Below are 26,923 nucleotides of genomic sequence, written 5' to 3'. Positions count from 1 at the left end.
GCCAAGGGGTCAGGCAGGAGCCAAATCCCCCCAGGAATTTTTTTTTGGGGAATGCTGAACTTTTTTTTTTTGCTTTTTGGTCAAAGCAGGATTTTATTCTGGGATTTTTATCATTAAAATGATTCGGAGGGAGGTGTCACCCCCAACAGCTAAAGTAGTGCAGGGGAATCCTCCTCTGCTCTAATAGTTGGTGAAATTAAAAAACTAATTAATTAATATTAATAATTTAGTTAATTAAGTGAATTATTTATTAATTATTTAATAAATATTAAGTTGATTTAATTTTTCCCTTTCTTCATAGAATTTCCCCTTTCTTTGTAGGATTTCCCCTTTCTTTGTAGGATTTTTTCCCCGCCTTATAAGATTTTCCCTTTCCTCATAGGATTTTCCCTTTTTTTGCAGGATTTCCCACATTTCCTTGTGGGAAATCTTTACCTGTGGAGGAGCAGGGAGTAAGGAGAACTTTGTAAAAATTATTAGGAGACATTTTTCCTGGGAAATATTTGTGGTGGGAGCACGGATGAGAAAGCAGCAGGGGCTGGAGATCCAGCAAACCCCAGCAGCTTCCACAGGCACGGAAAAATCATGGCTGTAAATCCCCAGATAAACAAAAATAGCCAGGTTTGGGAGCACAGGGCTGGGATAACCCACAGCAGCTGGGTCTCCATGGGGTTATTCCATGGAAAACCTCTGGCTCTGGAGGAAGGAATCCCAAGGAAAGCCAGCTGCATCCTGGGGTGCCCAGAGAAGCTTCCTGGATCCCTGGAATTGTCCAAGGTTGGACACCCTGGGATCAGGGAAGGGGTGGGACTGGATGGGCTTTTTTTCCAGCCCAAACCATTCCATGATTCTGTAATTCCAGAGGGAGAAAGCGTCCCCAAACCTGCTGGCGACCATGTAGACCTCCATGCTCTGCAGGAAGACGGACTTGCTGAATTCAAAATCCAGGCGGAAAGCGACCTGCAGAGACGGGAAAAACACTGGGAGAAACATCGGGAAAAACATCCCAGGGAATGAAATCCCGAGTGCTGAGCGGGGCCAGTGCGGGACCCTGCAGGAGACACAATTCCCAACCCCACTGGGACCGAGCAGAGCCTTTCCAGGCAGAGAGGATTTGCAGGAATTCTCTCAGCCCCTGCGATGGGAGCAATGAGCGGCTCCCTTTGGAAGCAGATCCCTCCAGAGGCCCGGGATCGGCGGGAAGGGGAGGCAGCTGGGGAGAGCCAACACCAATAAAACGGGATAAATGTGATAAATGTCACATCTGCAGTGACCTCAAACCGTCTGGGCCGGCACAGCTGACTGGAATATTAAAGCTCCCGCGGCTCCGGAGCCAAAATTCCATTTCCAGCCTGTCTTTGTTTTGGCAGGAACGGCACTACCTGATGGCCCACGGACGCATTCCCGACCCCGTAGGTCATGGGGAGCCAGCTCCTCCTGCAGCCACAGGCATCCCACTGGGATTTTTGGGAGCTTTAAAGCCGAGCCTGGTGCCTGAGGCTCATCCATCATAATCCAGGAAAGGTTTCAGACGGATACAGGAGCTGGGGAGATTTTATCTCCAGATCCTGCTTGTGTTGGTCCCTTTTCCCACGGGTGGCAGGTGGGATTCCATGCGGATCCTGAGTGGATCCCCCCCACTATTCTTTTCCCAACTGAACCCTGAATTTGATGTTTCCCAAGGGTTTATGGCTTATAAAAATGATAAACTGGATCTGGGCTCATCCCAAATACTGGGAACACCGGTTTAGAGGATGCCACCACCCAGAGGGGCTTGGACTGGCTCTGAGCAGGATCCAGAGGCACCTCAGAGCAAGAAAAACCTCTCAGGCAGGGAAGGAGCCTCATCCTGCAGGGAATCAGCTCAGGAAAGTTCCCATCCATGGTTTGAAGCCAACATTAAATTTTTCCACTGGATTGGAGGCAAATTCTGTCACCTGGAGGAGCTGGGTTGGATTCTGGGGCTCTCCTGAGCACCATGGCAGGATCCCAACCACCCCAGCTCCCCCTAAGATGCCTTTCAAACTCCAAAAGGGAAGAAACCAAAAGTTTATCTTCAAAATTCTGCTCAGGGCTGCCCAGATGTGACCCTGGGGGCAGAAGGTCCATGTGACAGCAGAGTGGGAAGTGGGGAATGTCCTACCTTGGCCTTGGCTCGGAAGAAGGGGTAGCTGACGTTGCACACCCGCCTGGTGGGGTGTCTGTCGTCACTGGCACAGTCGATGTTGATGTCGCTGTCGTCCTGAAATGGGACACAAAGTCCTGTCCATGGAGTGCCTGGGACACTGGGAATGAGCGCCGGCTCTTTGGGAAACTGGGAATACCCGAGGGGCTCAAAACGGGCCTTGGCTTTGGGGAAACAGCCAACCAATGGCCAACCAAATAACGGCCAACCAGTGGCCAGCCAGTGGCCGACCAAATAATGGCCAACCAGTGGCCAACCAAAGGCCAACCAATGGACAATCAACCAATGACCAACCGACCAAAATCCAACCAACCAATGACCAACCCACTGATAATCAACAACCAAAACCCAACCAACCGATGACAAGAACCAATGACCAACCAATCAACCAAAAACCAACCAACAGCCAGCCAACAACCAAAACCCAACCAATGAATGACCAAAACCCAACAAAACAGCAACCAGCCAATGACCAAAACCCAACCAATGAATGACCAAAACCCAACAAAACAGCAACCAGCCAATGACCAAAACCCAACCAATGAATGACCAAACCCCAACAAAACAGCAACCAACCAATGACCAAAACCCGACCAAAACCCGGCCAACCACTGGCTAAGAAATTAATGAATGAAGGAAAGATGCAACCACCAACCAACCAGCCACCAACCAAAATCCAACCAAGGGACCATGCAAGCAACCAGCCAATCATCCAGCCCAGCCTGCTCGCTGGAGCTGGGAATTCTTCCCATGCGTTTGTTGATGTTCCTGGAAAGGAGCATCTCTAGGAAGCAACTCCCAGTTTTCTGATTTAAATCCTCTTTATGAGTTTAATTACAGCAGTGAATGGATTTAGCTGTGGTGAATGAATGAACCTGATTATTCCTGGCATTCCTGATTTTTCTGCAATGAGGAGTGGTTGGGAAGCACTAAGAGACAACGTGAGATGTTACCCTGCATGGCCACCAGCCAAGCTGGAATTGCCTCCTCTCAACACTGACATTCCTGCTGCTGGAACTTCCAACTCTCCAGCCAGGCTGGAGAAGCTCCTGCCCATTGCAGGGCTGGGTGGGATGGGCCACCAACCCTGCTCTGTGTCCTCCACCCTTCCAGGTGTTGTAGCCTGCTTGTAGGCAGGTGTCCATCCTCACCATGAGAGGATGAGCTATTCCAGCTTTTATCCCACAAGGGGTCACTTTGAGCTGCTGCCACCGGAGAAGTCCTACCCAGCAACAGCCTGGAAGTTCCTCCCACTCATCTGCTGAAATTGTGGACTTTTTGGGGCAACAGCCACTTTTTATTTATAAGACACAGATATCCATCCCCCCTGGATGCTCCTTGGTAAGGAGGGACAGCCAGGAGCCTGTTATCCATGACTCCTCCATGACCAGCTGCAAATATTCCCTACAGCCACTGCTGCCTGGTGCTGCTTCCTGTACTCCACCATCCCGGGGATTTTCCCTGCTCCCCTCACTTTGTTTGGAATAATCTCAAAAAAATGCATTTTTCTTATTTTGTGGGCAGCAAGCCCCACAATTTTCCTTTGGCACGGCTCGGAGAAAAACAAAGGAGATGGGGTCTGTGGGTGAGGATGAAGTCATGGGGGGGTGAGGGAAGGCTCAGCAGCATCAGCACATTCCCAAACCTCGCTGGGAGCAGGGAGGAGTCGCACCAAGATTGAGTGAGTGGGGCAGTGAAATTTTTGGGGCACTCGGGGACCATCCAGGCAAAGCCATGGAGAGGTGGCATCGCCCGGCTCGGTGCTGAGCTGCGGCCACATTCCCATGATCAGCTCCTACTTCCAGGAGTTATTTCTCAGCTGCAAAAACTCATTCCTGACGGGAACTTGGCCATGTGCAGGGAGTATTTTTAAACAACTGCAGGAGAAAAATAGAGGGAAATAATTTCCTCTGTGTTTGACCTTCGCTCAGGCTCTTAAAACTCAAAACCTTTTTGTATTTCCAAAATAAAGAGCTGGAAGTGCTTAGAAACGGAGCCCATAAACAGCTCTGATTTACGAGGGATGGAGACAGGTTTGGGCTCTGCTTTAGGCTGCGGCTTTCTCCTCCGGCTGGGATTAGCAGCACCTCTGGAAAAGCCTGGCTCTGCCCCGGGAGCTCACCTTGGGGATCAGGCTGGCCAGCTGGAGGTTCCTGGAGAAGGAGATGTTGAGGGTGGTGCTGTAGGCATTTTCCCCGCGGTTTTCCAGCGTGGCTTCCACGGCCACCCTCCTCCTGCTGCTCTCGATTATGAAGACGGAGGCGTCGAAGGAGAGGCTGAAGGCCGAGCAGTCGCCCCGGCGCAGCGCCCTCCGGCAGAATTCCCTGCAAAACGGGGCATTCCCGGGATTTTACGACCGTGGAAATCCCTGCTCTCCCCCCTCTGTCCTGCTGTGCTGAAAGAGGAATTAGGGATGCTTCCCATCGTACACAATTTGGGGATTTTTGGCCGATGGTGCGATGCTTTCCTCAAACATTATTGGGAATGCTCGGGACAGCTGGGATGTAGGGAAAAAACAGATCCCATGCCAATAGCAAAGGTGGCTCCAAGCTCCAATGTCCAGCCTGGCCTTGGACACTTCCAGGGATCCAGGGACAGCCACAGCTGCTCTGGGAATTCTATCCCAGCCCCTCCCCACCCTCACAGGGAGCAATCCCTTCCCAATATCCCATTGATCCCTCTTTCAGCTTAAAGCCATTCCCTGTGTCCTGTCTCTCCATCCCTTGTCCCCAGCCCCTCTCCAGCTCTCCTGGGGCCCCTTCAGGCCCTGTAAGGGGCTCTGAGCTCTCCCTGGATCCTTCCTTTCTCCAGGTGAACATTCCCAGCTCTCCCAGCCTGGCTCCAGAGGGGCTCCAGCCCTCGAAGCAGCTCTGGGGCCTCCTGTGGATGCAGGGATAACCTTTAATAGCTCTGTAACCACGGAGCTGCAGTGTGGAATTATTTCCATGAGTCAAGCCCGTAATTGCCAGGTGGGTAATGCCAGCCTTGCAGTTATTCCCTGGTATTTCCTGATTTGTATCCCTAGAACTTATCACCATGGCACCAAATATTCGCTGGTTTGTGGATTCCCTGAAAAACCACAGGCAGGGAGCAGGGAGAGGCTCGGAAGTGCCAAGGAGCACCTCATGGAGGGCTCGGATGAACCTTGTGGTGATGCGGGATGAAGGACCAGTGATGTCAGAATTTACAGAACGCAGGCTGGGGCTGGATTTTTGGAGCCTCCCCGTGCTGGTGACACTCTTGGAGGGTGCTCTGGGTCACCTACTCACATGGCACTGGGAATGTCACTCCTGGCATCCAGCACCAGATCGGGGACACAGTGCTCATCCTCATTGCAGCCATTCCAGAAGGGGACCTGGGGGGACAAGGAGAGCAGCTCGGTGATGATTCTCCCGGGGATAAATCTGCCCTGGTGCCCTGGCAGGTGGAACTTTGGGAGGTGGCACTTGGGAAGGCGGCACCTGGGGAGGCGGCACCGGGGATGTGGCATTTTGGGAGGTGACACCTGGGATGTGGCACCTCGGAGGTAGAACTTTGGGAGGCAGCACTTGGGGAGGTGACACTTTGGGAGGTGGAACTGGGGAGGTGGCATCGGGGAGGCAGCACTTGGGAGGTGGCATTTGGGAGGTGGCACTTTGGGAGGTGACACCTGGGAGGTGCTACTTTGGGAGGTGGGAGGAACCGGGGAGGTGTCATCTGGGAGGTGTCACCAGGGAGGTGACAGGTGCTACCTACAGAGACCCTGAGGGAGGTGGGCCACCCGTCGTCCAGCATGGGGCCGTGCTCGGGGTGCTCCAGCTCGTAGTCGATGGAGAACGTCACCGGCTTCACGTAATCTGCCGAGTCCTGGGGCACAGGGAGAACTCTGAGAGGAGCCCGGGGCTGCTTGGGCTGGGGCAGTCCCTCAGGGTGTCCCCAAGGGTCACACATCTGTCCTGCAGCCCCAGCCCAGGGCTGGGATGTAACAGAAACCAGATCCCATCTCCAAGGCTGCTCCGAGCCCCGTCCACCCTGGCCTTGGATGCTTCCAGGCATCCAGCGGCGGCCACAGCTCCTCTGGGAATTCCATCCCAGCCAGGAATTCCTTTCCAATATCCCACCTAGCCCTGCCCTCTGGAAGCCCCTGGGAGCTCCCCCCATGCCTGCCCCACAGTGCAGAGGGATGCTCTCTGAAGGGAGATGTTTTTTGGGCTAAATCACAAGCTCCAGCTCCATCTCCAGCCTCTGATTTCCCAAAAGTTCACGGCAGTTCAGCCGGGGCTTGGGGCTGGGCCAGTCTGGCAGCTCAGGCCTGCCTGGCTTCCACGAGATTCTCCTCATTCCCTGGGAATGTTTGGGTTTGGCCAGGTTTGTGCATCAGCTGTTCCCTGCGAGTGAGGGATCCTCCAGCTCTGCACCCTGGGGTGGGACCCTGCTGGGACACAGGGGGACACCACCAGGGACTGGCACGGGGATGCTCCATTCCCTATGGAAAAACAACGAGCATCCCTGATTTTGGAGCAGGAGAAGCAGCCTGACCCCGGGATGAGGAGCACACACCCTCCCCGAGGACAGGGCTGGTGGAACGGAGCACGTGGAAGCTGATGTCACTGCTTGGGGACCCGGCAGCTGCCACGCGCTGGCAGCTCCGTCCCCGACCACATCAAACCGGCGGGGAGGAATCCAGCGGGACGAATCCAGCGGGATGAGGCTCCTTCCCACTGAGGAATGCTGGAGAGAGCATCTCCCGCTCCACACTCACCAGGACGTGGAAGGGCAGGGTGTGGCAGAGCTCCTGCCCGGCCGGCAGCACCAGCGCCCGCGGTGCCGCCCTGCCGTCGTCCAGGTGTGCCCGGGGCGAGTAGCGGCGCTCGTCGATGGTCGTGTTGTACCTGAGCCCTGCAAGGACAGGCCCAGCTCAGCCCTTGGGGGCCACACGCCCCAAACCCTGGGCAAAGAGTGGCCCCAGTGCCCATTCCCTGCTGAGGGAAATCCCTGGCAGTTCTGGGAAAAGCTTCCCCTCGCCAAGTGAGGGGTTTTGGGAATGAATTATTGCAAGGCCCCTGTGTAAAATCTGTGCAGGCGTGGAATTGTTTGCCTCTCAAGTGTTCCCGTGCTGGTCTGGAGGAATTGGAGCTCACCCCTGATTTATGGAGATCCTTTGGTTCCTGCACTACTGTTGGAAAACAACTGGAAATTCCCAACCAAGCAGGGATTTCAGAGAACCACAGAATCTCAGAATGGTTTGGGAGGGGACCTTAAATCTCATCTCACTGCAGCCCCTGCCATGGCAGGGACACCTTCCACTGTCCCAGGGTGCTTCAAGTCCTGTTCAGCCTGGCCTGGGACATTTCAGGGGCAGCCACAGCTGCTCTGGGAATTCTATCCCAGCCCCTCCCCACCCTGACAGGGAACAATTCCTTCCCAATTTCCCATCTGTCCCTCTTTCAGCCTAAAGCCATTCCCTGTGTCCTGTCTCTCCATCCCTTGTCCCTCTCCAGTTCTCCTGGAGCTCCTTTAGGCCCTGGAAGGGGCTCTTAGGTTTCTCTGGATTCTCTTTTCCTGGCTGGACACCCTCAGCTCTCCCAGCCTGGCTCCAGAGCAGAGGGGCTCATCCAGTGGGTGACTCTTTATTTCCAGGGGAAATAAAGGTAAAACCAAATAAATAAGGAAATCCCACTCAGATTTTATCCCACAGGGACAGCAGCAGGGAGAAAAATGCTGGATTTGACAGCACAAAACAAAGCTCTTGCTCTGGGCAATGGGAGTTTTTCCTTGGCTTTGGATCCTGATTTTCCTTGGACGGTGTTTGCTGCTGGCTCACAGGGGCCGAGCCGCTATCGCTTCCCTGCTCCGCTGACTCCCGGGAATCCACCGGGGATCACTCGGGGTCACGGCTCCATCCAAGGGTTGAATGGGAGGGCTGGCCAGCTCCAGATTCCCTGGGATGTTGTGGAAAATGCACATCTGGCCAGCAGATGTGTCCCGCTGCTGCTGCGGGAGGCAGGAGGGATGGAGGAGCCCTGCGGAATGCGGGCCGGGCTCGTCCCCTCCTGTCCCACTGCGGGGACATTCCCGTCACTTGGAGCGTGGAAAGGCAAAGCCCGGGAGAGCTCAGCCCAGGGAGTAGGTGAGGGATGAGGTGGGATTTATCCTGGGGGTGTTTCTTTGGCAGAGCCACCACCAGAACCTGGAGACTCAGCCGGGACAGGGACAAACATGAGTGACACCAAAGTGGCAAGCGGACACGTGAGCTCCTCCAGGCTCCTGGGGGGTTTCCTGTCACAGACACATTTCATGAAAAATCCTTTCCTTAGGATTTTTTCTCCTGAGAAGCTGAGAGGCCTCAGGAACAAAATGTAAACCATGGTTATCTGCTGCTGTGGAATGCAACAGGTGCATCTGGGATTGGTCTCGTGTGGTTGTTTCTAATTAATGGCCAATCACAGCCCAGCTGTCCGGACTCTCAGTCAGTCACAAGCCTTTCTTATTCATTCTTTTTCTATTCTTAGCTGGCCTTCTGATGAAATCCTTTCTTCCGTTCTTTTAGTATAGTTTTAATATAATATATATCATAAAATAATAAATCAAGCCTTCTGAAACACGGAGTCAGATCCTCCTCCCTTCCCTCATCCTAAGACCCCTGCGAACACCATCACAGTTTCCATCCCAAAAGCTGGGTTTTCCATGGGGCTGGAGACCTGAGCAAGGCAGGAATTGGGATCCTTACCCACGCTGGCAGTCTGGAAGTGAGTGGAGAGGAAGAGGGCAGTGAAGCAGACGAAGGCCCTCATGCAGGTGGCCTCCTTCCCATTGCGCTTGCAGTCCTTGGTGAAGATGTTGATCTTGGGGGGCTCAAAGCGGAGGCTGGCGTTGATCTGGACCACGCTGCGGGACCTGAGGGGTGGGGAGAGGACATGGGATGGGCTCTGGCTCGGGATGGGACATCCTGGAGTCTCCCACAGGCTCCAGGTTTGCCTTTTTCACTCCTCTTCCCTCCTTTTTGCAGAAGGTTGGGAAGAGCGAAGGTGCTCTGCAAGCAGAGCCCAGGGTGACCCATCTCGGGTGGGCACAGCCACCCTCCGTCCCAACAGCTTCAAGGGACTCTCCAAACATTAATTAATTAATATTTGAAAATATTGCTCTAATTAAATCAGAGCAGAAGGAGCCTGGGCAAATCCCCACACATTAATTCGGAACTTCTGGAGAACTATGGATGAAACTCAATGGAGAACCAACTCTGGCATCTTTTTAGGGCCTGAGGGTATTGAGATCCCACAGCCCTGTTGGACAGGGGGTGGTTATTCAGGAAAGATGGCTCGGATTGTTCTCAGACCGGTTTTTCCTGGAAAAAATGTGTCGTGATTTGGGCAGAGGAGACTGGGAGAGGGCACCAAGGATCCCTGGCTCACCACAGCACCACGGCGTTCCCCAGCGAGCCCACGGCCAGGTCCACGAGCCCGTCCTCGTTCAGATCCAGCTGCCCGTGGATGCTGCATCCAAAATACATCAGGCCTGGAGCGAGGTCGGCGGCCGCGATCCGCTGGAAAGGAATGGGAGCAATCCAGGCTGGATTCCAGCAGGAGCATCCCTGCCTGCCAAGGGTTTGCCAGGCTGGCTCTGCCTCGCCGCTGAAAATCCCCCGTTCCAAGAGAATCATGCTAAACATGGTTTTCCAGGGAGTTTCTCTTCGGAAAAAGAGAAAGCATTTGCTTCGAGAGCAATTTCTCTTTGGAGACACCATCCAAGGTTGCTACTGGCTTTACCCTGCGTATTTAACATATATCAAAAGTGTAATAAATAAATAAATAAAAAATAAAATAAAAAAATAAAATCTTTTTTAATTAATTAATCTATAGCCGTCCCTTGCAATGATTGCTAAACATTGCCTCTAATTTCAAGCCTTTTTCTCCACTATTCCATGGAACAATTCAGGTTGGAAAAGCCACCCAAGACTGTGGAGTCCAAACATCCCCTGGTGCTGCCAAGGCCACCACAAAATGTCCCCAAGTGCCACATCCACACATCTTAAATCCCAGCAGAGATGGGGACTCCACCACTGCTGTTCCAGTGATTGAATTCCAAGGTTTTGTCTTGGATGCCTCAAGAGAGGGAATATCTGTGCGAAATAATTAACAATTAAATCTCAGGTGCGGATTTGTCCTTAAAACCGGGACAAATTATATTTATTCCCACGAAAAGTGAGGAAAACCAAGCACGGGGAAGCCCCACCTGCTTGTACTTCTTCAGGACGGTCTCCTGGAATCCCAGGAAAACGTAAATGGCTCCTTGGTGCTCGTCCTCCAGAGGGGCCCCGACCACCAGGTCGTTGTAGGAGTCCTGGTTGAGGTCGGGAACGGCGGCGATGCAGGAGCCGAAACGGGAATTCTGGTAACTCTGGAGGTCCACCAGGGCTCCGCTGGGAACGAAGAGGTTCTGCCAAGGAAAAGAAGGAAGACAATTCCCAAAGCGTCAGCAGCACGGCTGGGAAGAGGAGACACCCTCAGGGGAACAGCGAGGTGATGTGGAAGGGATTGTCCAAGGAAGGAGGTGGGAGCATTCCCAGGGATGGGGGATTTTGGAGCACATCCCTGGGGAATGAGGAGCCCTGAGCCCCCCCTGAGCCAGCCCCACATCTGCTTTGTACCCTAAATAAATAATTCAGTAGTAGTAGTAGTAGTAATAATAATAATAATAATTCCATATTAATAATACATTCCATAACAAATACAAATTCCATAATAATAAACATCCCATACTCATAATAAATGCTATAATAAATACAAATTTCATTAATAATAACAATAACGATAATGATAATGATAACAGTAACAGTAATAACAACTATTATTATTATTATTATTATTATTATTATTATTATTATTATTATTATTATTACTACATAAATAATAAAGTGCTTTGGGTGTAGGGATTCCATGCTCCAGGCGGGTTTTATTTTGCTTCACAATTCCAACTGGGGGGAATTCCTCCTCCAGGGAAGCAACTTCCACAGGGAAGCACCTTTAGGCTCAGGAAGGGGCTCTGGGCTCTCCCTGGCAGGAGCAGGTTTGGAGGACGCTGTGTGGCTGGAGATGGTTTCTCCAGAGGGACACCCACATTCCCATGTGGCGAGGATCCCATTCTGCCCCTCCCTCGGGACCCCACCAGGGCACAGCTGCCATGAGAGCACCCAGCTGTGCCAGCCGTGTCCCCACGAGGTCCCCACTCACCCCGTGCAGCGCGTACACGTAGACCTTGCCCCTCTCCCTGCCCTCGCTGAAGAACATGGGCGCTCCCACCAGCAGCACGTCGGTGACGCCGTCGCCGTTCACGTCCAGGGAATTGATCTCGCTGCCGTAGTAGGAGCCGATCTGGGGGAGACGGGACGGGGTGGGAATGGTGCCACCGTCCCCCTGGATCCACAGGGATCCACAGGGACATCCCAGCCCTGCCACAGCCACGCTGTGGATGCTGACACAAGTGGCTGTCTTGGGCTGGAAATGGGAGGGTGGATTCTATCCCCATCTGTCAGAGCTGGGGCAGTTATCTCTGTTCATGGGGCAGTTTTCTTCATCTCTTCCACAGCCAATCCTCCCTCCAGGAGATCTCTGCTGTTCATGGGCCATTAATTGTTAATTATCTGCTGTCCATGGCCAGTGAGTGTCCCTGCATGGCTGATCCAATTCCATCATCCCATGGGGAGATGCTCCGCCCAGGGGGAGGAGCCAAGCATTCCTACCTGGATGATACCTGAATTTTGGAGCAGCACAGCAGCCTTTGCCCAGTGCATTGCCAGAGGAGCAGCTTCTGCTGCCCTGCATGGCCAGAGGGAGCCCAGGCCCATCTGCAGCAGCCCTGGAGCTGCAGAGGAAAACTCCCCCCTTGTGCAGGATCCCTGCTCCAGCAGAGCCACAGCTGGCACTGCAGGAGGGCTGAGCCCCCATGGGATGGGGCTGTGCCACCCCCTGACACACAGGGGACAGGGCATGGGCTGACTCTGGCAGTGGTTTGTTTTCTTTTTTGTACTATTGCATTTGTATTTTTAATTTTCCTAGTAAAGAACTGTTATTCCTACTCCCATATCTTTGCCTGAGAGCCCCTTAATTTCAAAATCACAGTAATTCAAAGGGAGTGGGTTTACATTTTCCATTTCAAGGGAGGCTCCTGCCCTCCTTAGCAGACACCTGCCCTTCCAAACCAGGGCACTGTCACATCCGTGGCTGCGCAGCGCTGCCGAGCTGCTCCAACTCGGGAAAAATCAAGGGAGAGGGTTGATTTTTTCCGGGGGGGAAAACCAGCACAGCATTCCTGGCTGGAATTACCTGCTCTCCCTTGAGGGCCTGGTGGATGGTGAGGTTCCTGTTGCTGTGCATGGTGAACAGGATGACCTTGCCCGTGTGGTTGAACCGCGGCGCTCCCGCCACGTAGATGCGCTCGTGCTTGGTGGAGACGACGGAGGAGACGGTGTAACCTGGAAAGGGACGGACGCGGAGCGAGAATTCCCTGCCTGCTCACGGGGCCTGCTTTCCATTAGCCCCCAGCTGCTGACACAGCTCTGGCCCCTTCCCAAAAAGGGAAGCTTAAAAAACCTGGATTTTTGCAAAGGTGAAATCACCCAGATGGACCCCAGTGCCCCCGAGCCGCCCGCTCCGGTGCTGCCATGGCCGAGATTTGGCACTGCCTGATTCCCACTCCCTGTGCAAATCTTTCCTTAATCGAAGGTCAGTCCAATTCCTGCAATTCCCGGATTTCTGGGTGTTTTATTTCATGGCTCACATCAAGTTGGACAGACACTCGCGAGGTGCTGAGTGTTGGGAAGTTGCAGCTCCCGCTGCTCCAGGAACACCAGGCAGGAAAAGCTCTCCTGGTGCTTGATGTCAACATTCCCAGTCCAAGAAAAGCCATGAATCCATCAAAACCATTCCTCCTGATGGAAATAACCCTGCCTAAGCCAGTGACCCCTAACAATCCCTTTTTCCTACTGGGATCACCCCCTGGGCTGCGGCACTTCCAAGGCTGCAGATGGGATTTTGTAGGAATATAAAGCTGGGGCTGCCAAATCCCAATTTTCAACCCCAAGTTAAGGTTCCTGAACCTTCAGGCTCAGGTTTAAATTCCAATGAAATCCTTAGAAGTGGAACAGGGTGCCCAGAGAAGCTGTGGCTGCCCCATCCCTGGAATGTTCCAATCCCAGGCTGGATGGGGCATGGAGAAACCTGGGATAGGGGAAGGTGGAGTGGGATGAGCTTTAAGTTCCTTTCCAGCCCAAAGCATTCCAGAATTCTATGGAACTCAAAGTCTGGCCAACCATGAAACTGAATCACATTCCCTGGAATCAAATCCAGTTAAATTTTGAGTATCTTCAGGGATTTTGGACCCTTTTCCCTGCTCGCCAGCCTTACCTGGGGTCCCTAAAAATGCCCCTCCTGGAGGGGGCATTCCTAAACCAACCACCAGCCCTGAGCCCCCCAGGCTGCTCCTCAGCAGGATACACCAGCATTCCTCAATATTCCCGGATTTCTCACTCCAGGCAGCGCTAAAGAGAGCCCAGCTGAGCTCCCACAGGGATTCCCATGGGACACCCACAGCCATCCCAGCTCAGGGACACTCTGCTGTCACCCCATGGATTCCCAGGGAAGAGCCTTGAGGTGCTGATCCCACAGAATCCCACAGAATCCCACCTCCCTCCCCGCCACGGGACAGCCCCATCTCCGAGGAGAGGCTGCATTTCTCAATCCAGGCCGATATTTTTATTCCAGAGCTCCAGTGGCTGCACATGGAATGGATTAACCCAGCAGGTATTTCCTGCCTAGGCATGAAATTCCATCAGCGCTTTGAAAGCACTCCAAGAAAAGCTGCGGATCGCCCGCCGGCTCGGCTGCTCCTGCATTCAAATCCCATTTGTGCCCCGCTCCGGGGTCGGAGCCGGGCTCTTCCCAGGTGAGGATGCTCCTGTGCTGCATCCCACAGCTCTCCCATGGGGAATACCCTGTGCTTCCTCTTTTTCAAGGATAAAAATCCCCAGTTCCCCCTGCCTGCGGCTGCACAGCCTCGTTCAGCTTTCCCACCTAAATAGGCGCCGTGGTTCTTCAGCTCCTCTGGGAATTCCTGCAGGTAGGATTCCCGCAGAGGGATCACCTTCCCGCTGCTGGTCTCCTTCAGGACGGCTCCGTTCCAGTCGTAGGCTCCCACTGCTCCCAGCAGGATCCCGTCCTGTGGGAACACAGGAGTGCTTTGGTGGGAATTCTTCCCAAGTGGAGGCGATTCCACCCCTCTGATCCCACACAGACCGAAAACACCTGGAATGCTGGAGGGTTTCAAAACTGCTGGAATGACATTTCCACCCTATTCCTGTTTTTCCAATGTGCTTTTTCTCCCCAGGAAATTCCCAAGAGCTTTTTCCATGGACACCCCAGCACGTCCTTCCCAAGAGGTCATAGCATCAGGAGGATCTGCTGCAGATCCTGAGGGATGCTGGGGTCTCCCAACACCTCCCTTTCCCATGGGATAATCCAGCAGCCTTTCCTTATCCTCATCTTAGTGATTTAACTCTGTAATTAAAATAATTTGTCCCAAATCCCAATCTCCCACCTGGGAGCAGGGGGTGATAAACAGGACAAGGCAGGAGCAAAAAAAAAAAAAAAAATTCCTGTATTTCCTCTCTTACTTCCACAACGTGGGATGAAAATCCAGTCTGGGACATTTCCAGTCCAAAGGAGATCTCGTTCTTGTTGGTTCCTTAAACAAAAAAGAAAAGGGAATTTGTGTTTAATGGAGATTTTTGCTTTCCTGGAACAGCTCCGTGGCCTCCTCTGGAATTGCTCCAGCAGCTCCACATCCTCCTGATGATCCCATTTCTCCCTAAATCCTCCAATTCCACAGCCTCGTGCTGTTAGGAGGTCTGGGAGCTCTGCTGGGGTGCAGGTTCTCCCCTTGCAGAGCTGCAAGATCACCCAAAACTGGGGATTTGGAGGTTTTTGCTTCGTGACTGGGGGAATTCCTCATCCAGGGCAACTTCCACAGGGAAGCGCCAGGCTGGACAGAGGAAACTGGGAAACTTGTGGGGAGTTTGTGAGCTGGTTTGAGCCAAAATCCCCCAAATTCAAGATGTTTCGTTCCCAGTGCGGGCCCTCCGTCTTCTGTTCCAATTGTTCATTCCAGGCTGCATTTTCCTCTGAAATTTGGATAAATTTAGTTTGGGAGAGCGACAAAGTTTTCACAAGAGCTGACATTTAAGACAGAAATATTTCCTGATATTTAATTTCAGCCAATAAAACCCGAAATCTCAGCATTATTCCCATAATCTCCTGATGTCTGGCACCCCAGGAAGCTCCTGTGTGTGGGTTTTCCTGTTTACAACCCTGGAATTTGATGGATGAGGGAGACACCGACTCCCAAATTCCCCCCATACCAAATCTCCAAGGTTTTCTATAAAAAGGAAAAATCAAAGCCACCGGAATTCCTCTGGCTGGAACGAGGTGTGTCCTTTGGAAAAGGGATCTCTGCTCCTGATATCTGAGGGAAGCAACAGCTCCAAATAAAGACATTTCCTCAAATCTGAAGATGCTCCAAGCAGGATTTTAGGCTCCGATATTGCGGAAGCCGCGTCCACATTCGGGGGAAAAAGGGATCAGCAGCACATTCCCAGCCCTGGGAGGTGCCAGGGAGGAGCATCCCTCACCTTCCAGGCTGAAAATCCTTTCTCCCAGGGCATCCACGATGTCCTTGAGGGCCGCCTCGTCAGTGACGTTGAAGAAGTGTTTGTCATCGGGGTCGCTGGCGATGAATTTGATCTCGTTCAGAAAGGCCTCGGGGTTGATTCCTCTCCTGTTGTAATAACCCAAGACCTGGTTGGGAACAAAACGCGAGACTTCCATGGAATTAGAATTCCCGGGTGGTTTGGGCTGGGAGGGATCTTGCAGCTCATCCCATTCCACGGGCAGGGACACCTTCCCCTATCCCAGGCTGCTCCAAGCCCTGTCCAGCATTTCCAGGGATGGGGGCTCAGCAGCTCCTCTGGGCTGCTTTCCCAGGATGGATAAAACCATCCCAAAACCCTTTGGGGGCTGTCCACGTGGGAGAAGCCCCATCCTCGGATCTGACACCGCTTTGTGGGAACAAACAGAGGAACTGCTGCAATTCTCCCCAGCAGGACATTCCTCATGGAATCTGGGGTCCTGCCTGTCCCAAGAGCAGCCACAAGGAGCTCTTGGAATGCTCCAGGAGCAGCAGGGATGGACAGGAGCTCTTGGAGTGCTCCAGGAGCAGCGGGGATGGGCTGGGCCGGTGCTTTGGGATTCCTGGAGCACACAAGGAGCTCTTGGAGTGCTCCAGGAGCAGTGGGGATGGGCTGTCCCGGTTCTTTGGGATTCCTGGAGCCCCGCCACGCTCCGCAGGCCTCCCAGCCCCCCAGAGCCCCGTCACTCACGGCCACCGCGTATCGGGTGACGTTGTCCCTCTCGCTGTCCTCGATCACCTTCTCCAGGTCTGGGCTGTCGTGGGACTCTCCATCTGTGATGACAATCATTACTCGCTTTGCCCCTTTCCGGCCACCTTTCCGAAACGCTTCCGAGCTGCAAGGGAAGAGATGCCCTGGGCTGCTCAGCCCCGCCAGCTCCGCGGTGGCTCCGCCGCCCCACCGAGCCCCTCCCGAGGGAGGTGCTTTGGGATGTGGATGGACTTCCCCACTTTTTTTGCAGGAAAGAGGCCATAATTCAGCAAAATCGGGTGAGGGAATGGATCTTGAGTTGGCCAGCAGAGTTCTGGCCGTGGCCTATGGGGCCTTTCCCTCCGAGGGAAAAATTTCTTTGTCCCATTGTCCATCCCTGCCAGAATCCCACAGTTTTGACAAAGCAGGGCCCCAAATTCCAGCATATTTATGGAAAAGGGACACTGAGCAGGGCTGGGGACTCCGTGTGACAAAAATCGTTCAGGACCTTGCTCAGATCTGACCAGGATCCCTCTAAAACTTTTCCAAGCTGCCCAGTGCAGAGTTGGAATCGCCATTCCTGCAGGGATTTCCAAACCACGTGGATGTGGTACTTGGGACATGGTCAGTGGTGGCCTTGGCAGCGCTGCATTTGATCTTTGACCTCTTTTCCTGCCTAGAATTCCATGATTCCCAGCAGGAATACTGCTTGGAAAAAGTGCAGGAGCAAGGATTTGTCCCTGGAAAGGGAGGAGGTGGAGCTGTCCTGAGCTTCTGGGGACTTTCCAGGGATTTCCAGGAGAGCTCCAGGTTCTGGGGCTGAATTTGGGGGCTGGGATCTCATCCCTGGGAGCCTCCAGGGAGAGGCCACAATTCCAGAGCCTGCCCCAGCTGCAAACAAGGACGGAACAATTTTGGGAAGCGCCACTCTCAAACCTTCCCCCACATCACATTTTCCTACAAACCCTGGCGATTCCCCCATTCTTGAGCAGCAAGGAAAACAAAGGGAGAGGCAAGGAGGGGGAAAAAACCCCTTGGGTGTGAAGGTTTTCCTGGGGGCGTGAGGGGTTTTACCGAGCGAACTCGATGCCGTAGGCGGTCCTGGTCTCGGTGCCCCCGCGCTGCTCGATGTGGCTGGCGGCCGCCACCACGTCCTGCACGGACCTGTAGTCGTTCAGATGGAACTCATGGACCACGTCCTCTCCGTACTGCACAACTCCCACCTGGGAACGACGGGAATGGCACCAGAAAGGCCGGCGGAACGAGGCCCCGCGCGCCGCGAGCGCCGGCAGCCGCGGGGGTGAAATTCTCTACGCTCGCTTTTCTTTTTCCCGGAATTCCATCGCCCAGTTTTCCCTCCGTGGGATCATTATCGATTCCCCAATTTTACGGCTCTCCCCCCTGCTCTGCTCCCGAGTTTTGGGGTGATCCAGATGTGCTGCACTGCGCTGTCCCACTTTGGAGCCACAGCATCTCCAGGTGGGACCAAACTGGGTTATTTGGGAAAATCTGGGATGTTCCTGCTTAAATTCCTGCCTAAATCAACGCATGGTTACTCGGAGCATGGAGAGCTCCTTTCCGTGGGGTTTAATCCTCCCTGTTCCCATTGGGATGTGGGATCTCTCCATAGCTCACTTAGGGACATTAATGGGAGCGGTTTCTTCCCATGGGATGAGTAAAAAATCCCATATTTTGACAGATTCCAGCCACTTGACAGAAAAGGGACACTGGGAATGGCCCTGGGATGACACAAACGGTTCAGGGCCTCACCTGGATCTGTCCAGGACCGATGTAAAACTTTTTCAGGATATTTATCAGGAAGTGCTGGACTTCAACCCACGGATAAATGCTGTTGGATCCATCCAGAACGATGATGATGTCCATGTAGGTCTGGCATCCTGTGGAAAATCCAGGGATTTGTTAAAAGTCCTCTTGTAAAGGGGCAGATTTATGGCTTCACTTCCAGCCAGGTACTTCCTCTTAGGATTTTTTGGGGAACAAAAAAATTTGATTTCAATTGTTTGGGAAAGAACTTTGGACTCCAGCAAGGTGGGGAGAAGCCACAGGAATCCTCTCTGCTGTGAAAAGATGGGATCGCTTCCTAGGAATAACACTCAGCGGCATCATTTGGGATTCAGCTTTGGAATTTGATCCAATTTAATACCATTCCACACTTCAAAGAGGAGCAGGGTCTGGCTCCACTCCTCCCGCAGAGCCGTTCCTGATCCCTGAGTCATTCCCAGCCCTGCCATGGAAAGCAAGGCGGGCATTTCCTCCCTTCCCCATGAAATCCTCGGCAGCCAAAAACCCCGGAGGGGACCCCAGGGCTCGGCTCTGCAGCCGGAGCAGGAAGGATTTAAGGATTTTTTTTCCAGTGGGGAAAATTGCTCAGGATCGTCACAGTCTTGCTGATGTTTTACAGCATTCCTTGGCGATCCCGGATTTCAGAGATTTATTGGCTGCTCTTTCACCCTACAATATTTAATGGATGAAAGAATCCATGGATTGGAGTTACTCATGGATCACTGGGATCTTCTGCGTGCTTCCATCCCATCCCAGGAATCAGGGAGAGGAGATGACCCTGCATCCCATTAAATAAACACTTCCTAAAACTCCCTAAAATCTCAATTATCCTTTGCAGCGAAGGCTGGAACATAACAAGGGAAGAGACACTGGGAATTTGATGATGCCTTTACTGCCTTGATCCCGAAAATCCCATTTTTCCAAGCCCCTCTTTATGCCCTGGGAATTTGGTGGTGGGTTCTGCCTTTCCTGCCTTGATCCTCCCAAATCCCATTTTTACCAGCCCACCTGCCCTGGGAATTAACCAACACCGGAGGGGTTCTGGAGTTGGGGAATCACATCCCATGGGATGAGGAGCTCCCAGGAGCAGGACAGATTTCTGGGAATCCTTCCCATCTCCAGGAAAGGCAGGAAACCTCAGTTCAACCCCCCAAAACAAAACCCGAGCTCCACATTCCCAAATTCCAACACGTTTAACTCCTGGTCAATGAGGGCTTTGTTTTGTGCAGCCAAAATGGGATTGGAGATGGGATTGGAGCTGAGATTGGAACAGGGATCGAAGCTGGGATGGGAGCTGGGATTGGAGGTGGGATCAAAGCAGGGATGGGAGCAGGGATGGGAGCAGGGATCTTGGTCCTCACTCTGCAGAGCTGGAGCCACGGTTCTGGAGAAGCGGAAGTTGGAGTTGACGCGGGAGCACATTCCCGTGGTGTAGTAGGAGCTGCCACACTCGTGGGACCACAGGGGGCTGCAGGCCTAAAAAATGGTAAAAAAAGCAGGATTTGGTTCAAAGGAACCCTTTTCTGTGGATGTGCTTTATTTTAATTTATTTTTCCCACTCGATTTAATTCAAATTCCATTCAATCCTATTTTAATACATTACATTTCATTGCATTTCATTTTATCCATAAATCCCTCTAAACCTCCCTACATTCCACCAAAAAAAAAAAAAAACAAACCCCACCGAGAGGAGCCCCCCGACACCTCCCCGTCCCGCCCCGCGTTCCCGGCGCGCATTCCCAGGCTCCCAGCCCGCATTCCCAGGAATGCTGCTCACCAGGAAGCTGCTGTCCCGGGGGTTGGTGGCCAGGCTCAGGCCCAGGCGCATGTTGTCCTTGCGCTCCGACACGTTGGACAGCGTCACCCGCCCTTGGGAGAGAGGCCGGCGTCAGGGACGTGCCCTGGGAAAACCGGGAATGTCCCCCGGAATCTCCGCAGCCACCAGGAATTGCGCACCGGAGAGGAATCTCTGCCGGTGTGAACTCCAGGTTTTGGTGATTTTTTTTTTGAAAAAATTTGGGGAAAAAAAAACCGGCATCACCCATCCTTGGGAGAGAGGCTGGGATCAGGGACGTTCCCAGGAAATCCCAAATGCCCCCTGGAATCTCTGGAGGAACTGGGAATTGTGTGCTGGAGAGGAATCTTCACGCCAGGTTTTGGGGATTTTTGGAAGGTGAGAAAAAAGTTGGAAAAATTGGGTTTTTTTCCTGGATGAACAACCAAGGAAGGAAAACTTTTTTGGGAATGAGGCTGGGAGCTGGAGAGGAGGAAATCCCTTGGAGGGCTCAGCTCCTCATCCTGGATTCCCAGGGAATCCCTGTTTTTTCCCATGGCACAGCCCAGAAATTGGGAACAGCCCCCAGGGCAGCCCTGTCAATCCCAAATGGGATTGGTCACTTGAGCTGTGTCCCAAATCCTGATCCAACTGCTCCTCTGGAAAACACGGCTCCCTGTGAGCCAGAGCTCCTCCCTGGGGAAGCAAACTGGGAATAATGGAATAATTTGGGAATTTAAAGCCCACCCACTGCCACCTTCCACCATCCCAGGGCGCTCCAAGCTCCATCCAGCCCGGCCTTGGACACCTCCGGGGATCCAGGGGCTTCTCTGGGAGTTCCACCTTCCCGGGGAGGAATCCCTTCCCAATATCCCGTTTTCCAGGGATAATTTGGGATGTCAGGGGCTGGAACGCCGTACCCAGGTTGAGCTTGGTGCAGTTTCCGTGGTTGTCACTCAGCACTGGACACTTGTAGACGTCTCCGGTTTTCTGCTGCCCGTTGGATTCGTACGGAGCCCCCACCACCAGCCTGCGGAAAACACGGATCTGTCAGCACCGGGACAATGGGAATTCCCTGGGGAAAAATCCCCTCAGCCACAATTCCCGGGTGTGGGAGTGGCAGGAGCGGGCCACAATCTCAGTGGGAGAAAGCTTCTCCTTCTCTTCCCGCTGGAAAGAGGAAAAAAAAGCTGGGAATGTGATTCTGCCGCTTGGAATTGTGGGATTCATTCCCATCAGCCCCAAGGAATGGATTCCTGGAGGGGAGGGAGGGATCCAAACCCATCTGGAAGCACAGGGAGGAGCAGGGAAGCAGCTCCAGGGTGGCACCAAATCCCTCAGGATCATCGTGGATGGTCCCTTGGATGGTCCCACTGCCTATGGAGGAGCTTTTCCACAGGGTCATGGAATGGTTTGGGATGGAAGGGACCTTAAGGATCATCTCATCCCAACCCCCTCCATGGATATGGGGACACCTCCCACGTCATTCCCAGAGTGTCTCCAGGACACGGATATGGATGCAGGATTCCAGCAGAACCAGAAGGAATAACCAGGAGCTGGTGGAGCGCTCCCAGTGAATCCCACTGGGATCCACGAAGAATTTTTCCCTGGAAAATCCTGGAAAAGGGAATTTTCTCCAAGCTGGGATTGTTACGAACACTGGGAGATGAACATTGGGATCTCCAGTGGGGGGAAGGAATTTTCCCCAGGGAAACCCTGGAAAAGGGAATTTACCCCAAGCTGGGGGCAAATTTGGGAATTTTGCTGCTCTCCAAAAGAAGGGAGCTGCTAAATTCCATTCCCCAGCAAGGACACCGACTTCCAGCTGAGATATTTTTGGGAACATCCAAACATTTTTCCCACTTTTTCTTGACCACAGCATTCCAACCCAGCAACCCAGAAGCAGGAAGAGTGCAGGGCCTAAGGAATCCATCCCTTCTTTCCAGGCTATCCCAAAAATCCTTGGCACCGCGAGCTGCTGGCAACTCCCACTCCCAAAATAAATGGGATTTTTTTTAAATTTAATTTTCAGCTTCCCAAAAATCCTATGGATGCAACCGTCCCAGTCTGGATCTCCAGATAAACAGGAGCTCTTTTGTTCCACAGGGCCCTTCCCAGCAGCTGGAAAAGCCACCGGCACAGATGTTCCCTGTTAGACCAGGAATTGTCATTCCTTAAAAATGCTGCTGCTCCAAGGACAAACATCCCATTCTTTCATCCCCAACCGGAATCGCTCACCCAAGGAAAAGCTCCTGAATCCAAGGATTCTCATGGAAACACTTCCTGAATTACGGCTTAATGTGGGAATTCACCACGGGAAAATCATCTCCAGCTGGAGCTGTCCTCAACAGCATCCAGGAAAATCTGGGATTTTTCAGGAATTTGCTCGTTTTCCCAAGGCTTTCCCACACTCTCGTTTGGTGGAGAGGAGGGAAAAGGTGGAAGATCAGGAAGGGGAATGGCAAATCCTTGAGGATGAGGAGGAATAAAGGTGGAGGCTCCGTGGAAAACGAGGATCTCCTGGTGTAATTCCCAAAGAATTTCAGACACATGGAATTTCACGACCTTCTGGGAGCAGCTCCGGCTTGATGTGCCCCCCATCCTGCAGGGAATCCTCCTGGAGGCTTTTCCATGAATTAATATTCCCATATCAATATGATCACACCACCCAACAATCAATATTCCCCAAAAACCAGCGGCTCTGGGGTTGGATCATCCCTTTGGGATGACGAGGCAGACCCAAAGAAACCCAAACATTCCCAGATTTTGCCATGAATGAGGAGCGGCTGCAGAGCTCCCAAAGTCGGGATTCTTGTCTCCCAAAAAACAATGGAATTGTTTTCCCTTTTTGGTTAAATGGGAATGATTCATCAGCTGGAGCTGTCAAATCCTCATGGAAACTTGGCAGCTCGGGAAAAAGGCTTTTCCAGCTGTTTGGAAGGTGTTTTTAGGGATGCTGCTCCACTCTTCCTTTACTTGGAAACTTGGGCTAGAAATCCTGGATTTTTCCTTCCAAAAATACAAAAAAAAAAAAAAACAAACAGGGATTTGGGATGGGTTATCCCAAATTCCCAAAAATACCCAAATAATCCAGCTCATCCCAAGAAAACCGGAGCATCTTGCTATGGAAGGGAGACATTCCTGGGTTTTTTCAAGTTTTCCCCCTCCACGCATCCTGGGATCATCCCAAATCTCCCGGTTTTTCCCTGGATTCCCAAGAGGGAAGCGGCTCCTGCATCACAACTTGGCCAAAAAAATGAGGCTTTGAAAGAAAATCAGAACCAAACAATTCCTGCCTCGCCTCCCTCTCCCTTCCCTGCTCCCGGAGAAAACAAAGGGAAAAAAAACCCAACAGGGATTAAGTGGGAAAAGCTCTCACTGCTCCAAGCTGTCTGAGGATGGATTTTTGACTTTCATCCCCAAAAAAATAAGGAGAGGAAAAGCAGGAATAGCCCAGGATATTGCTCTCCAAGCAAAGCCCAACGCTGGGTCCTGATTCCCAATTTCCCGGCCAGGCTGGGAATGGGATGTGTCCATGCCTGCAGACCGGGGAAGGCTCCAAACCAGCAAAATCCAGGAATTCTGGAATGATTTGGGTGGGAAAAACCTTAAAGCTCATCCCATTCCACCCCCAAGCTCCAGGCCCTGATCCTGGACAATCCCAGCCCGAGCGAAGGGAAAAGGAGGAGGGGGGAAAAAAAAAAAGAGGGAAAAATCTTCTGGCTGGATTGAAAGCCAGAATTGTGCTGATCTGGAAAAACACTTCCAGGGGTTTCTGTTTTCCAGCTCCTGCCAGAGGTTTTCTTGGCTGGAGTTCTCCCCTGGCTTGGCCGCCGCCGGAGCGCTTGGAATATTTTGGTGGAAGCGCAGAGAATTCCATAATGTCTGCTCCCAGCTCCCCCTGCCACCCTAGGATGCAGGATCTGTGGCAACCCACCCCATTCCCTGTTTTTTTGGGGGGGATGCTCCCTCTTTTGGGCCTCGTTTTCGAGAAAATCATGGAATGGTTTGGGTCATTCCAGCCCCACTTCCAGAGGCTGCTCTGAGCTGGATTTGAACATTCCAGGGATGTTCAAATGGGAAAAAAAAAATCTGGGAATCAACAGTGGTTCTGAAGGAGAAAGATTTGTTTGGGGTGGAAGTGGGAGACGGGGAAAACTCACCTGGGAAATTCCCAGTTTTCTTGGGAATCTCCAGAGGGAAGCAGGAGATGGCACAGGACCCTGTGGATACAGATCCCAGAGTGGCTCCATGGAAAATCCCGGCTGAGCCAAAATCACGGAGAGGCCTCGCCTGGAAACATCTCCTTAACATCCCAAAAAACGAGGAAAAAACACTCGGAAAAACAGGAATGTGGCATTCCTGCTGCCCACGGTATTCCAGAGTTCCTTGTGCTGCCCTTGCTCCCGTTTTCCGCTGTTTCCTGGGATTTGGGTCCGGATTTGTCACCACTGCCTGTCCCCGTCGTGTCCGTGCCCCTCTCCGGGATTCCTTGGAAAAGGAGCTCTGGGATGCTCCCAGCGACAGCTCCTGGAATGTTGGGAAGCAGCCGGGACAAACCCTTGGAAGGGGGAGACGAAAGATGAAGGGAATTTTTTTTCCCTGCTCTTGAACCTCCAGGAAGATACTTCCCAAAATTCCATGAGATTCCAGGCTGTGTTTGCCCCAAGCATCCAGGAGCTCCCACTCCCATGAGAGCTTCCAGGTTTTAAGGGATACACATCCCATTTGTGGGAATTCTGTTCATTATTCCCAAACAAATCCATCCACAGTGTCCAACCTGCCGGGATATGGGATTCAAACCCTCCAAAGCCCTTCCCATCCTCCCAGGAATTCCTTCTCCTTATCCCAAAATTCCTCCCAGGCCATTTTGTCCCAGCAGCACAGGGAGTTCCCATTTTTCCCAAACACCCCCATTTGGACACTGGGAATGCTCTGATCCCAAAATTCCAGGTCCCCCTTTCCCTGCCTGCTCCAGGAGCGGGAAGCCGCCATTCCATGGAGCTCCGGTGGTTTTTGGGATGAATTCCAGGCACCTGTTGTCATCTTTTCCATCCCCACTTGGAGAAGGCACCTCCAGCTCCACAGAAAAGCTGGAAAAAGCGTGGAAAAGGAGGTCTGGAAACCCCTCACTGCTCTGGAAAATGCCGGAGCAAAATCAAATCCCACATGGATGAGCTTTTCCAGCCTTAAATGTCCAAGTGGAATTTTTTTCCCCCCCCAGAGTTTAATAACCCCAAATTTTTCCTCATGGATTTTCCATTCTCTGGGATGCACTTCCATGAGTCCGGGTGGTTCCTTGAAAAGTCTGGAAAAAGGGGAAAATTCCCGACTTCCAAAAATACCTGGAAAATCCAATCTGTTTGGAGCCACTCCAAGCTTCCTTTAGAAATATATGGAAAAAAAAGCCATAAACACAAAATTCTTGGAATCCGTTCCCAAACAATTCCCGGCGGCCAAGAGCAGCATTAAAAGGCTCAGACTGAGGGAGAGGTGCCAAAATCCTCGGATTCCGTGCTTGGAATTTGGCAGCTGGATCCCGGCACATCCATGGCCGAGATTCTGAGAGATCCTCGGAGTTTCTGCTGCATTCCAGGGGATTTTGTGGAATCCTTTGGGATGGGATTGGAAGATGCTCGGCAGGAATTGGGGTTTCGGGACATTCCCTTTCCTTCCGTGTCCTGCCAGCTCTGGGAATTATCCTGAACCTGGAATTGTCCAGCTCCTGGAATTCGGATCCAGCTCCCTCCTCACATCCGTGGTTTTTATTCCAGAGGTTTCTGGTTGCTCCCAGATTTCTCCATCTTTCAGCTGCTCTTTCCATTTTTCCCTTGGAATTTTTTTCCCCGCTTGATTGCAGATTCCAGCAGTGCCGTCCTGAGTTTTTGTGTCTGTGTCCATCCATAGGATCCCGCTGGAAAAATTCCACTTTTCCAAGCAGAGGGACCAACAGGAGGAAAAACTAGAGGTGGATCCTGTGGATGTTGGCAGGAAAAGTTGGGAAAAGAAGCCAGGGATGGTCTTTGGTCCTGCTTGGGAAAGCAGGAAAAAATTCCCAGTTTCCAGGGAATTCAGGCCTTGGCCACCCCACCAGTGGTGGTAGCATGGAAAAATGGGATAAGAGATCCCAAAATCCCAGAAATTGCAGCCCCTCAGCTGGGATGGAGCTAAAACAGCTCCTATGGATACAACCGGGATGAGAATATTCCCAAAATTGGGATTTTCCAGCCACTTCCCTCAGAATCCCAGGAAACACTGAACTCCCAACTTCCTTCCCGAGGCATCAGCCTTTCCACAGGATGCACAATTCCAATGGGAAAAACTCCCAGTCCTGGTGGAAAGCAGGACCACTTCCCAAAATTCCATGGAATGGGAATCTCAGGCTCAGGGTAAGGGAGGGTTTTCCAAAGGTGGTAAAGGCTGGATTCTGGAATTCCAGGAGAATCCATTGCATTAATTATGGGATTAAGTCTGGATTCATCCACCTGGGGGGAAGATCCTGAATTCCAGGGAATTCCATGGGCTTTGGAGCGCCCGGATGTGCTCCTGGAATGCACCAAAGGTCTCTGCCAACACCTGGGTGGGATCCCCTGGGATTCATCCCTCTGGGATCAGCCTTGGATTCATCCCTGGGATCCTCTGGGGTCTGCCCTGGATTCATCCTTGAGATTCCACTGGGATCAGCCCCGGGATCAGCCCCAGGATCGGCCCTGGATTCATCCTTGGGATCAGCCAAACCCACTCCAAAATCCCA

The 26,923-nt window shown here is 52.5% G+C and overlaps 1 protein-coding gene across 1 annotated transcript in view; it reads right to left on the bottom strand.

Moving 5' to 3' along the window:
* The window catches only part of ITGA11 (integrin subunit alpha 11), a 44,806-nt gene that overhangs the window by 5,569 nt on the left and 12,314 nt on the right, over positions 1 to 26,923 (bottom strand). The window contains exons 3-22 of the mRNA XM_054642081.2: positions 21,090 to 21,199; positions 20,173 to 20,264; positions 19,757 to 19,871; positions 18,363 to 18,490; positions 17,667 to 17,815; positions 16,593 to 16,737; positions 15,846 to 16,011; positions 14,832 to 14,902; positions 14,233 to 14,377; positions 12,487 to 12,635; positions 11,395 to 11,535; positions 10,397 to 10,600; positions 9,577 to 9,707; positions 8,895 to 9,061; positions 6,927 to 7,063; positions 5,921 to 6,031; positions 5,455 to 5,540; positions 4,308 to 4,509; positions 2,144 to 2,242; positions 884 to 960 (exon numbers count right to left, since the gene is read on the bottom strand). Coding sequence (XP_054498056.2) covers positions 884 to 960; positions 2,144 to 2,242; positions 4,308 to 4,509; positions 5,455 to 5,540; positions 5,921 to 6,031; positions 6,927 to 7,063; positions 8,895 to 9,061; positions 9,577 to 9,707; positions 10,397 to 10,600; positions 11,395 to 11,535; positions 12,487 to 12,635; positions 14,233 to 14,377; positions 14,832 to 14,902; positions 15,846 to 16,011; positions 16,593 to 16,737; positions 17,667 to 17,815; positions 18,363 to 18,490; positions 19,757 to 19,871; positions 20,173 to 20,264; positions 21,090 to 21,199 — 2,625 coding nt within the window. The remainder of the gene's footprint in view (positions 1 to 883; positions 961 to 2,143; positions 2,243 to 4,307; positions 4,510 to 5,454; positions 5,541 to 5,920; positions 6,032 to 6,926; positions 7,064 to 8,894; positions 9,062 to 9,576; positions 9,708 to 10,396; positions 10,601 to 11,394; positions 11,536 to 12,486; positions 12,636 to 14,232; positions 14,378 to 14,831; positions 14,903 to 15,845; positions 16,012 to 16,592; positions 16,738 to 17,666; positions 17,816 to 18,362; positions 18,491 to 19,756; positions 19,872 to 20,172; positions 20,265 to 21,089; positions 21,200 to 26,923) is intronic.

This window comes from Agelaius phoeniceus, chromosome 13 (assembly GCF_051311805.1).
Source record: "Agelaius phoeniceus isolate bAgePho1 chromosome 13, bAgePho1.hap1, whole genome shotgun sequence".
NCBI classification, from domain to species: Eukaryota; Metazoa; Chordata; class Aves; order Passeriformes; family Icteridae; genus Agelaius; species Agelaius phoeniceus.
Note: the sequence above shows the minus strand (reverse complement) of the source record. Positions and strands in the feature narration are given on the sequence as shown.